Source organism: Colossoma macropomum, unplaced genomic scaffold, assembly GCF_904425465.1.
Source record: "Colossoma macropomum unplaced genomic scaffold, Colossoma_macropomum, whole genome shotgun sequence".
NCBI classification, from domain to species: Eukaryota; Metazoa; Chordata; class Actinopteri; order Characiformes; family Serrasalmidae; genus Colossoma; species Colossoma macropomum.
In genome coordinates, this window is record NW_023494791.1 from 29,331,314 (window position 1) to 29,343,627 (window position 12,314).

At 42.9% G+C, this 12,314-nt stretch overlaps 1 protein-coding gene across 4 annotated transcripts in view; it reads right to left on the minus strand.

Moving 5' to 3' along the window:
* bnc2 (basonuclin 2) overlaps positions 1–12,314 on the minus strand; it is a 262,007-nt gene that overhangs the window by 11,591 nt on the left and 238,102 nt on the right. For all 4 annotated transcript variants that reach the window (XM_036574807.1, XM_036574808.1, XM_036574809.1 and 1 more), the window contains one exon: positions 980–3,294. In XM_036574807.1, the coding sequence (XP_036430700.1) occupies positions 980–3,294 (2,315 nt within the window). The remainder of the gene's footprint in view (positions 1–979; positions 3,295–12,314) is intronic.

Below are 12,314 nucleotides of genomic sequence, written 5' to 3' on the forward strand. Positions count from 1 at the left end.
ACACTACTGCAAGAGATCCGTTCTGTGTAGTGATTTGGTTGAAGACAGTTAAGGCCTTTACACACAGAATGTGACAAAAATAACTGCCAAAAAAAAAATCACAAAAATAATTAGTGAGCGAATAAAAGAACGCCATCTGAAAAACTGCATTTGGTGTGCTAGCTGTAAATGAATTTGAATTAATGTATTGATGTTCAAATAAATCATGTTTTGTGTATAAAGGCCTTTATTCTGGCAACTTTTAGTTTCTGATGCTGTTAGGGTCTGTACTTTCAGTGGCAAAGCTGTTTGTCTGGCCTGTGACTTCAACATGTGTGACGGAAGGCCGCCTACTTGCCCGTCAGCACAGGTGTATTCTGAGGTCTGCGTACAGGGAATGTGTTAACAACCGCACAGAACGGCCCACACTTCCTGATGTGTTAATGAATGCAGCGGAGTTGACAAGCTGCAGCCTCTGCTAATAAATGCACGCCTTCCTGAGTGTGACAGGTGAGCGGCTTCAGGTAACCAGCCTATCAGTGCATTAAATAAGTGTCTGTATCCCTGAGCCTGCATTGACATCACGCTGCCTCTGAATGTTAACATGACAGGCAACACATACCATAGCAGTTACCACGTCATTAGCAGGGTAATAATTACTTTCCCCCACATGTGCAGTCACAGGTAAAGACAAAATTGGGACCTCATAGAGAGCAATTAATTTTTATCTAATAAGAAAATAGGTCATGATGGGTCTAACTTACCTGACAGCTAAGTGTGTCTACCTACAGATTTAATTACTATTGTAATTGCAAGACAATAAACAGCACATCATTAGCAGGAGAAATAAGATATGCATCTAACCAACCTATTTTAATCTAATTCTCACTAAAGCTGCAATAAAACAACTGTATTTAAACAGCAATAAAACTCTGTATTTATGTTTTTGTTTTTGTTTGGTGTGTGTGTGTGTGTGTGTGTGTGTGTGTGAAAGTCTCACCTGTCTCGGCTTCGTCGGGAAGGGAAAGCAGCGTTACAGCCGGCCACAGTACAAACATGCATCTCTTTCAGGTGCACGTTTTTGTAGTGCAGTTTAACACTGTAGGAGCTCTTGAAGCTCTTCTTGCAGACGTAGCAGATTTTGGGGTCAGGACTGGAGCACAAGTCACCCTCGGGGGACTGGGAGTGGAACTTCGGGGGACTTGAGCCATAGCCCATTGAGGAGATGAAGCTTTCATGCAAGGCGGCCATGCTAGCAGTGGCTGCAGCCGCGGCAGCCATCCCACCGTTGTACAGGCCATACTGACCCATGCAGAACATGTCATACGTGGGGTCACTGAGTTCTTCTTTGATTTTGATCACTGGCTGATGCGGAGAGGGTGAGGAATGGCTCTTATCCTCCAGCTCTTTCCGCAGGTGACCTTCTTCCTCTCCTTCTTCCTTTTCTTTGTCCAGACCTCCTGAGGTGTTGCGCTGCTCTTCAACATCCATCATCTCATCACGGTAAAACATCTTGGATTCAGATGTTTCGGATTCATTCTCAAAGTCACGTTCATGGTCCTGATCTTCAGAGGTGAAGCTATCCATGCATCGCAATTCACTGGTACCTCCATCGCTAGTGCCTCCACGGCACTCGTCTTGATCTGGCCGCAGCATACCTCTCAGTGCCAGGCTTGGACTCATCTCATCCTGCGAAGGTGACTGGTGTCCACTGCCTCCACTCAAGTGACCACTGCTGCTGTTGTTGTTGTTGTTGCAATTACCGTTAATGTTATTGTGAAGATGGGATGGAGGATGACGGTGGTGGCAGCTGTCATCATCATCATCGTCTTTGTCATCATAATCATCTGCCACGTCAATCACTTCTTTCTCAATCTTAACAGGCATGCTCGACTTGCGGGGCTTCTTTTTAGGCGTGGGGTCTGTGGTGACTGGATCTGGGGCACTAGGGTTGGTGGAAAGGTGGTGAGATACAGCCCCTGTCCCTGTTTCAGACAAATGGGAGTGGTTGGAGCTAGCAGCTAAGATCTGTTGCTGTTCCATGAGGGAAGTGCTGTTCGTGGTGGTGGGTAAAATTGGACTGGTGGGCAGGGATACTGGAGGACTAACCATGTCAGCAGGAGAAAGTAATGTACGGTAAAAAGGTGGCACAGGCTGTACGGGCTGCACAGATTTCAAGGAAGGGAAGACCAGAGGACTCTGCAGGGGGCTCTGCATCATGGAGTCAAGAGGAGGAGTGGCAAAGCCTAGCGGTGGTCGTCCAGGACTAGTTAAGCTGAAGCCAGTTTTGGCGCTAGAGATGACGGGCGTGGCTGTGCCAGAGCTTGAGCGGATGAGGTCCTTATCTCTGTTGTTCCTAAGCATGGGCATGTGGAGGCGAGGATTGGGATTAGCACTGTGACGATTGCGGCTCCGCAGTGAGCTGAAGACCATGTTGCACCCCTCAATGGTGCAGCGGTGCTTGATCTTCAAGTGCACAGCATTGTAGTGGATCTTCAGTGTGCCCTTGTCATAGAAGGTTTTTCCGCAGGCATTGCAACAGACGCGACCTTTGCGGGAGGGCGTGCCCATGCGACGCATACGGTGCATCTTGGAGGAGAACGAAGAGTGGGACATGTTCTTTGACTGCTCACTCTTTACAAAGTGGTGATGGGACTGGTGGTCATTCAGGGCATTGGACTGCTGCTGCTGCTGGGCCTGAGTCTGCTGCTGTTGTTGCTGCTGTGTCTGCTGTTGCTGGGCTTGCTGTGCAACTGGGGTTGGGGTGATTGGCGATGCTCCATTGGGCTCTGTTTTGGGCTCAATGGAATTGGGCAAGACTCCCATGGTGCCTCGACTCGGGCTCTGACTGCTGCGAAAGGGTGAGAGAGATACTTCTGACTCACTGCTTTCCACCGGCTCACTCTGGTTGGGATGGTTTGGCTCACGAAGTCTGAGTGCTGCCTGGTCGAGAGCAAGCCCATTAGGTGGCAGGCCCAGCATAGGTGCTGAAACTGGGTTGATGTATTGGAAGGGCAGCAGGAAAGCCAAGCTGTTGGGGATGTTCTCAAAGTGGTGGATGCTGGAAGGGCTGTTGTTCTCCAAGTGTGTGAGAAGACCAGGACTGCGGGTACGGTTGTTGCTTTCGATAAAAGTCCTGATGCCGGAGTCAGTCTTTGACGAGGGAACTGTGACTGCCTGGCCTTCTTTCTCTTGGATCGCCATCAGCTCTACAATGGATTTGGTCTCACCGAAGCGCAGGAACTGCTGCAGGGTAATGATCTCCTCTTCACGGGACATGATGGTCCAGCGGTCCAGCACCTTGCCTGCAGCATCCTAGAGGCCATATCAAAGAGAGAAAAGAAGACAAACACAAAAACTTATTGATTCTGCATAATAACTTCAGTCTGAGGAGGAGGAGGGTGAGGGCAGAGGGTAAGGAGAAGGGCGAGATTTGCCAGGGAGAGGAAGTTTCCCTGGAGCGACATATGAAGACTGATAATGGTGGTTTCCATTGAATCGCTCCAGCCGCGTCATCCTCTCCACCACCTCTTCTCCTCCTCCTTTAGTCTTAATCAGCCATGCAGATGCAGCCATTAACTGCACAGTGAGGAGACCCAGGCACAGCTCCATAAACTTTCTTCCAAACAAAGGGAAACTGCTGGGGCTCGGTTATTAGCGGGTCACAAGCAAGACAGTGATATATAGCTTGTTAGACCATTTAACAAAAACATCTCAAATAGATGTGAACTCTCACTGAGCCTCCCTATGCCCACACAGGCACATAGACAGCCCACCACTATTTATGTCTGGTGACAGTCAGGAAAAGAAAGCTGCTAAAAGACACAAAAGATTAATTGGGGCAGACCTACTAATCTCACCTGATTGGATTTTTTTATTCACCTGATGCATTCTGGCTTTAAATATTTTCATTTATTTCCTTATTCTATTTTAATTTAATGTTTGAAGAAAAAATCTTTGTTTCACAAGAAGTGATGTTGGATGTAAAAATAAGGAGCTCATGTTTATTTAAGCATGTCTTTGAAGAAGCCTTGGAGGTGACAGCAATCTTGCATTACATTCATTAGGGAGGCTGTGAATCAGTATTTACCGAGCTTTATGTTAATGGAGTTTAGAGGACGCACGTCTTGCGTCAGATTAAATATTAATGAAGGCATACTTTATCAACAGGATGGTGTCAACTAAAAATGCATGCACTAGCATATATACTATTTGCCTTCGGGGGCACATGAAATGATGTAAATCTTGACGTATCCCTAACTGGCCTTGCCTTTTTCTTTTGCGGCACTAGAAGCGTGGGAAAGAAGTTTCCATCTTGTGAGAGCGGTATTGCTCCAGGAGGAGAAATAAGCACCACTTCCAGGGAGCTCTTTCCTTGGCCGGCATTTTAGGAGATGGTGTTATTAACCACTGAAAAATAAAACGGTTTGAGTTTTGCACACTTGGCCACTGTCAGATGTTGAGACATGGCAAGGGACTCTGGGAATGGAATCTTGGCAGTGTCTAACTTCTAGCTTTGTGGTTAGGCCTGTAACTGCGATGCGCAAAATATTTGACCCAATGTTTCGCCCCTCTGGACCCCCACCCCTTCTCCGGTGCCCTTACTGGTTTCCTTCACGGCATCACCTTTAAATCTTTCTTGGCTCTTGCAGGGACTTGCCAAGGCTAACTGGACTTTATCGAGTGAGGATGATGCAAATGCTAAATGGTACATTTTCATTCTCTGCAGGAACTGGCACTTGAGCTTTTATGGGGTTTTTTAAGGCACAAAGAGCAACAGACATAAGTGTTTTAAGTCACTAGCCAGGTCGCATGCACTGGATGCCTGTAAATGTTATTGGGCGGTCATTTGCACCGGCTATGATGCAGTAAGTGTGCCACTGTGATCCCGCTGTGCTGCTACGAGTGGGCGTGCAAGAGGCAGACAACTCTAACAGGAGAGAGAAAGGGAGCGAGCGAGTGTTTGCTCTTCGCATAAATGCTCCAGTTTACCCCGCACAGGGCCTCTGAGACTCCCCACGTCCCCGAGAAGGGCGACATCAAGGGAGCGACGCTCACTCTGATGACAATTAGATACGACGCAAAACCCGTCTCGGTCTGGCCCTGCCTGCTAGGATCTATGAATGATAAATGGCAACTCTGGAGTTTAAGAGCTGTAAAAACCAACAGCAAAAAGCACGAAAGGGCCTTTAAGGCGCAAGCAGAGAATAAATGTTTAAAGAGAGAGGGAGAGTCAGAGAATAGGGGAGAGAGAGGGAGAGAGAGGAAAAGAGAGAGAAAGATATAGTGAAAAAAGAAAGAGAAGAGGGAATACAGAGCGGTTTCACAACAGCATGCCCTCAGAAATTGAAGACAGATTAATTCTTCAGAGACGGCACATCAATAGTCACAGGAGTATTTGTTGTTAAATATACATTAAAAAACATTTTACACTTTCATTCCGTGTGTGAGTATGAGTTTAGCCTGGAGGTAAGACTTTAAATTTCAGCCTCCACACTATTATGTTATACCGCTGAGCGGTTTGGGGTCGTAAATTTCCATTTGATTTAATTGAAGGGAAAAAAATTAAAGAAAATTAGAAAGTGAATTTTTAAGTAGAAATAAGAAATATATTTAAAAAGCTAAAAAAAGAACCACTGTGGAATGTTTCAGCAATTCCTGAAGAAAGAAATATTCTTTATCTGTCAGTGCCTCTCCAGCTCTCCAGCTATATATATATATATATATATATATATATATATATATATATATATGTATATAATTTTTCCCCTTTACTCCTTTTCTTAACACACACACATACACAGCACAGTTTGGACCGTCAACAGCTTGAGCGTATAAAAACACTGCCCAAAAAGGGCAGACTGCAATGAATAATGACACTTTCCCCATCGACGCTAAAATGCATGAAAGCGAATTCTCTGTTTTCACATATATTTGTGTTACTGTGTAAATAGCCTTTGAGGGGCCATAATAGGGCCAGACTTGAAGAAGTTTGTGTGTGTGTGTATGTGTGTGTGTGCACGCTCCACAGCTGGAGAGCAGCTCTAAGCAGGCTGATCCTAATCAGAGATCACAGGCTCGTTCATCACTCTGGTCTTTGCCCGAGCGCTCGGGGATGCCGCTATCAGCACCCAGCCTGCTATTAGGCTCTGAGTGAAGAGATTAAACACTCCGAGAAATACACAGCGTCCAAGTTCAAAGCTGCAGGAGGCTGCAGGCCACAAGGTGCATGACGAAAAGCGGTGTGTGTGTTCGGCAAATCGCATTCTGGCATTTTGTGAAAAATAATTATTTGGAGTGTATTAGAATAGATTTTTATGTGAAAAAAGAGAAAAAATCGCAATGTGTTAAAATAATTTGTTTATATTTTCTCTTAATTATCTTCTTTTCCCAGGCTCATATAGACTGTCGCTGTCATTAGGAAATCTCAAAAATCTGATTTTTTTTTCTTCTTTTATTATTCTTCTATTACACAGTTTAGGCCAACTGTCCTTTACATTGTATGAGCACTTCCTCAAGGATGAACCAATAGAAACAATCCAATATGATGTGGAATAAAATGTAGTAACTTTCAAAAGATTCATCACAATAACAAAATAGCATCAAGATATCATCACAATATAATTTCTGATACCAATCAGATATTTTTCTTTTAAGATTTCTAAGCTTTAAAAAGAGCTATTTTTAGTTCATTCAGATTCAGATTTTTTCCCTCCAATATCCCTGCACAGCATTTCCGCTGATGTCAGGCTGATAACCTGGTATGGCAATGGGAACATCTCTAATGAGTTTGACAAACAGTGCCTCAACACTTTCAGAGGAGAATGGTAAGCAATTCATTCAGAATATAATCAGATTGGCCCACCGCATGTCAATTGGAGATGGAGGAGTCACAGAGTATTTTCCTTTCAGTCAAACTGCAGCCAGTTGTGTTCTTGGAAACCTCTAGAAACCCCTGTCCATGGACGGCCAAAGGAATGTCGTTATTTTAATACCGAGCTATTTACATTGAATTCAGAGTCGGTGACCTTAGCCGCAATTCAGCCCTGCTTTTCAAACAAACCTGACATGGCCAAGTATCACTTATAAGCTTATCTCATATTTTCCCCCCTCCTCTTGTTGTTCAATCAGAGTACAGCGGACAAGACGACGTTTTGGGCCGTAATGTTTACCAAATGGAGTTGGTTAGAGACGCTGGGGCCAGCCAGCTGTCACGATACAGGTCACAGGCTGCTCCATGTTGGAGGGGCTGTACAAACACACACCCCGTCTACGCTTCCAGAACAAGACTGGGCCCAAGTCCGGCTCCAAACATGCAGGGAAACTCAAGCTTTGCGTGAGCCGCACACCACAACATGGCGCGCAATTCGGAGGGGGACAAGCTTGACTGGAGTTCAGCTCCGCAGAGAAACATCATGTGCTTTTGGTTAGGTTTAGGAACCTTTCATTATCGCAATCGACCCGCTTCTATACCTTTTGGGTATTCGCTTTCCGACGCAGGAAACTGGAGCCGAACCAAAGTTTAACCCATTGAGCTTCACGGACATCCACATCTTAAGGTTCATTTTTCAGTAATTACAATGCAGAACTGTTGAATTATTAATTCTTATTTATATTCTGTATTGACAGTTTGCCTTTTTAATGTTTGTTTCAGGGCCAGAAAAGACAAAAATGTTGCAAAAACAACAAACATCTTTTCCTCAAATTCAAATAATAATAAAAATGTCTTACAAATGTGGTATTAATTGAAAGTGAAAATCTGTACTTTAAACAGAATTTCTCCTCCTGTTTCAACAACTGTGAGTGAGAAATAATGCAAATTTGCAGAAAGGTGTGAGAAAGAGCCATCTTGACCCTCTGGCAGGTCAGTGAATGCTAAGGGGTTAAACAGGGTAGGAGATGTGCTGCATTACATACGTATGTGCGATGATAGAAATACGCACACACAAATCAGTCCCCCTGTCTTTGGTCTTCGGCCCACTCCCCTACATTAGCCAAGAGAGCAACAAACCTGCCATTAGAAGCACTTTTACAGCTAGGCACTCATCTCCCAATTAGCTTAATGTGGCCTCTTTCTATGCATTCTGCAGATATTCAAACCCCCCTCCCTTCCTTAGAAACCTCATTACTGCCCCCCTATGCGCCCCCCAGCGCTAAGACAGATTAGCTTGTCATTACGCATCCCTGAGTCCTGTACAAAAGTGCTGTTTGTGAGGTTAATGACAATTAGCTAATAATTACGCCGCTAAGTCGTAGCGTCCACTCTATCTATCTGCTGGTTGCAGTGGTGTGTGAGATGCCACTGTGTCACCCCAAAATGGAACCCATGACGGGTGTATTTATCTCTCGGCCGATGCTGTCGCTCCGGGCAGCCCCCGTAATGGCACCGTGGGCTTTAAGCCCTGTGAATTACTAGCAGGCAGAAAAGCGGAGAGTGATGGCCCCTTCTGCACTGCAGCCATCGCTGTCAGCAAAACAAAGCCGACAATTATGCAATTAGCCTGACATCGTATTAACATCCCTCGGTCTGGAGCTGAAGCCTGATGATTAGACCCTTATGATTAAGTCATTAAGGGATAAAAATACACTATAGTGGGCCTATTGTTTGAATGGGTGACTGTTGAATGGTAAATGTTGAATGGTGCACAGGATTTGGATCAGACAAGGCCCAAAAGTAGAGATTTCCCATAGGTTTATTCATAAATCAGAGCTAACTATGGTGACATTTCAAGTCTTGAGTGTGCATGAAATAGGTAAGAGCTTTTTAAGTGTCTAAAAAGCTCTGTACTGCTTTATTTAAAATGTTCACATTGGCCAGACAAGGCCTACATCATTTTTAAAAGGCTCTGTACTGTATACATTAAATCGTTTGCTATATCACAGCATACTATTTGGAATGAATTCGGTTCACATTGGTTAGACCAGGCCTGAGTCTAGACCCGAATGATTAAGTCTTTAAGGGATGAAAATACACTTTAGTGGGCCTATTGTTTGAATGGGTGAACAGTGAAGGGTAAATGTAAAATGACACACATGGGTTTGGATCATATGTTTCAAAAGAGTCTGAAACCTTTAATTTCCCATAGAATTTGTTTATAAATCAGAGATGATATGGTGACATGTCTTGTCTTGGGTTTGCATATATTTCCAAAAAGGTATTTACTGCTTCTATTGCAAGGATTAGCTCTATCACTGCACATTATCTGGAGTGATTCAGTTCACACTGGCCAGCCCAAGCCTGGGTCTAGACTCTCATGATTCAGTCAACAGATAAAAATAAACTCTACTGGGCCTATTGTACAAATATGTGGACAGATGACTGGTGCACAGCGTTTGGTTAAGAAGCTTTCCCATCAGCTTGTCAATACACCAGAGCTAGGTACAGTGAGATTTCATATCATTGGTGTTCAGATGTGTCTAAAATGCTCTTCACTGTTTATATGACAGGAGTTAGCTCTATCACTACATATCATCTAGAGTGAATCCGGTTTACACTGGCCACTCCATGGTCCTGGGAAGCACTCTGATCAGAAAGCTCCTGGGTCCCTGTGGACCTTAGAGGGATCCCTTATTGATCCTGCTGCTCTTTATCCATCCCAGGCCCCAAAAAAGACCCCTCTATCCCTCTATCACTGTACTCACCACTTCAAGGAGGGTTAAGCAGAAGTCCCCCTGTGATCTGAGCAGGGCTTGAACCCTCTGCTTCCTCACTGTTCTCCTCTCTTTTTTTTATTTTCGACCACTGAATAATTTAGCAGGGACGCACTGAGGCTTTCCGTAGGGGGTGAAGCCAGCCAAAGCCCAGCGCCTCGAGCCATGACTTCTGAGAGCCTCACCAGGGACCTGCAGTGCATTCTGACAGTCCAGAGAGGGGCAAAGGCCGGGAAACGGCACACACACTTATGATTGATGACACACACGCTGCCCGTCAAAAGTCTGGGGATGCTGCCTTCTTTTTACATGTTTAATTTTTACTGTACTTCTTAATTATGCACTGCTAACATGATGTAGCTACAGTTGTATGCAAATGCTCAGATGTCCCTAATCAAATTACAGGTTGGTTTTCTAAGTGAACATAAGTACACATCTTCTACAGAGAAAACACTTATGCACATTTTAATTTAATTACTTCCTGAATTTACCATATTGGGGAAAGAATAAAACAAACAATGTGGCCTATGCGAAAGTTATGACACATAACTTTTGATTAGATTTTTTTCCAATATGTTAAACTTGGCAAATGAATAGAACTTGTGCACTGAAATGGGCAAAAAATGTCATATTTAAGTGTATTCTCTGTAGAAGATGTGTTAACTTGTTTTCAATTCAAAAATCAATAAAAAAGTATGTGTTAATCCTTTCAGTTCATTTACACTACTGTTGAAAAGTCTGAAATAACTGTTTTCAAGCCAACCAATTTGTTCACAGATAAATGTATAAAATGATTTCAGAATAATAATTAGTAGCTGTAGAAGCTCTAAAAATTAAAACTAATAAAAAATACAGAAATACAAAAATAAGAATTAGATGTGTCCAGAATGATGTACAGAACTGTAGAATTTTTTTGACTATTAAGAATGTAGATTATAATGGCTGAGATATTTCTAATAAAATTGATATCCAATGTAAAGTAATCAAATTTAACATCCAGAAAAACTCATACTTGAAAAGTTGTGATTCAATTTTGAGGTAGATAGCTTGATAAAAATACTGTAAATAGATAATTACAGTATAGAATTTACAATACAGTATCATTCAAGCTTGAATAAGACATGTTAAAAACCTTTTGTTGAACAGTTTATAGACTAATATTTAAAAATATACTGTAAATATATATTTAAATATATACTGAAATAACACATAATATAATAAGTGATTTCAAACTTCTAGTAGTGTAGCTTTAAAACTCATCCTCATGTGTCTCTTGAACACTCTTTTGGCCCAAAGGTAGTTTGAAAGGTTTGAGCGCTGGAGAGAGCACTGCAGATGTTCCTTCAGTTTTGACCAGATGACAAGATCTAAACAGCTTTGTTTCTAATATGGTTTCTTATTGTAAAATGACGAAGAAAACATGCTCCTTTGTATGAAAAATATTTTGAAATGCAAAATGTCCCCTAACTTTTGACAGGCAGTGTAACATTAAACCTCCTTGGTGGGGCAGTGGTGCTGTGGTGGGTTAAGTTTTTACACCATCATGACTTTTAATTGTTTTACTGTGGTAAATTTACTTGAATGGTTGTTGTCAATGTTGAATAAGGCTGTTTCTGAACATTTGGGGGCCCCTAAGTGATATCCTACTTCCTAGGGTAAAAGACAAGAAAACGGTAACTATATGCAGGACAAACTACTAAATCTACTAAATACTAAGTCTACTAAATAACATGTATAACATAAACTCGATTAAAAAAAAATAAATAAATAAATAAATTCAACTAAAGAAATGCTACATGTTCATGCCCCCCTAAGCAACTGCTTATACTGCTTATAGCCAGAAATGACCATGCTACTGGGGTGCTCAGCACTCAAGTTGTGCCTTCCAAGCCTTCCGAAGGTGAACGGTGTTCAGTTGACACTATTGGACTGTACTTACGAAAGAAAGAGAGAATGGAAGATGAGCATGTCCAGAACCCCTGGATGAAGAATGTTGATATATGACTATTCTCTTTCCCCTGAGAATAAAGGGGGTTAGGCGGGCGCTGCAGGTCTGTGCCAAACCTGAGGAGCCTGTTTTCCATATAACAGCAGCATTACTGAAACTGGAGGAGAAAAAAAAGTTGACGTTCTAACCAGGTGTTGCCCAATAAACTCCACACATGGCCCTTTGCGAACATTCATAATTCTTATTATAACTTGGAGTGGGTCCGGGCGACTTTGTCCTTACAACTGTTATTCAATTAAGGCGGGTGTAGCATGGGTGGATGGTCAGTGTGGAGCTCATGAGGGCTGCCAGAGATGCTGGCCTGGTGTCTATCGTACTAATCCACTCCAAACGGGGCATACTGAAGAGCACGTGTGTTGTTTCCTCTCTCAGTTAACCGCAGAACACAAACTCAAAATGCTTTGCAGTGGAGCTTTATAACGGAAAACTGTGTACTGGGGCTAAGGAAGCCCAAGGTTTCCCATCCCCTTTTATGACACAGCAGCCTCTTTCTTTGGATTGTACGCATCTATCACTCATATGGCATGATATATAATGTATATTTAGGTTGTAATGGGCTGATGTAATGTTTTACTGTTTCTATGTATAAATACTTGTATGTGATATTGAATGGCATATTTATTGTAATTGCTGTTGAGCCTTGTTCTGCACTGTAGGGTACTTCACACTGTAATGT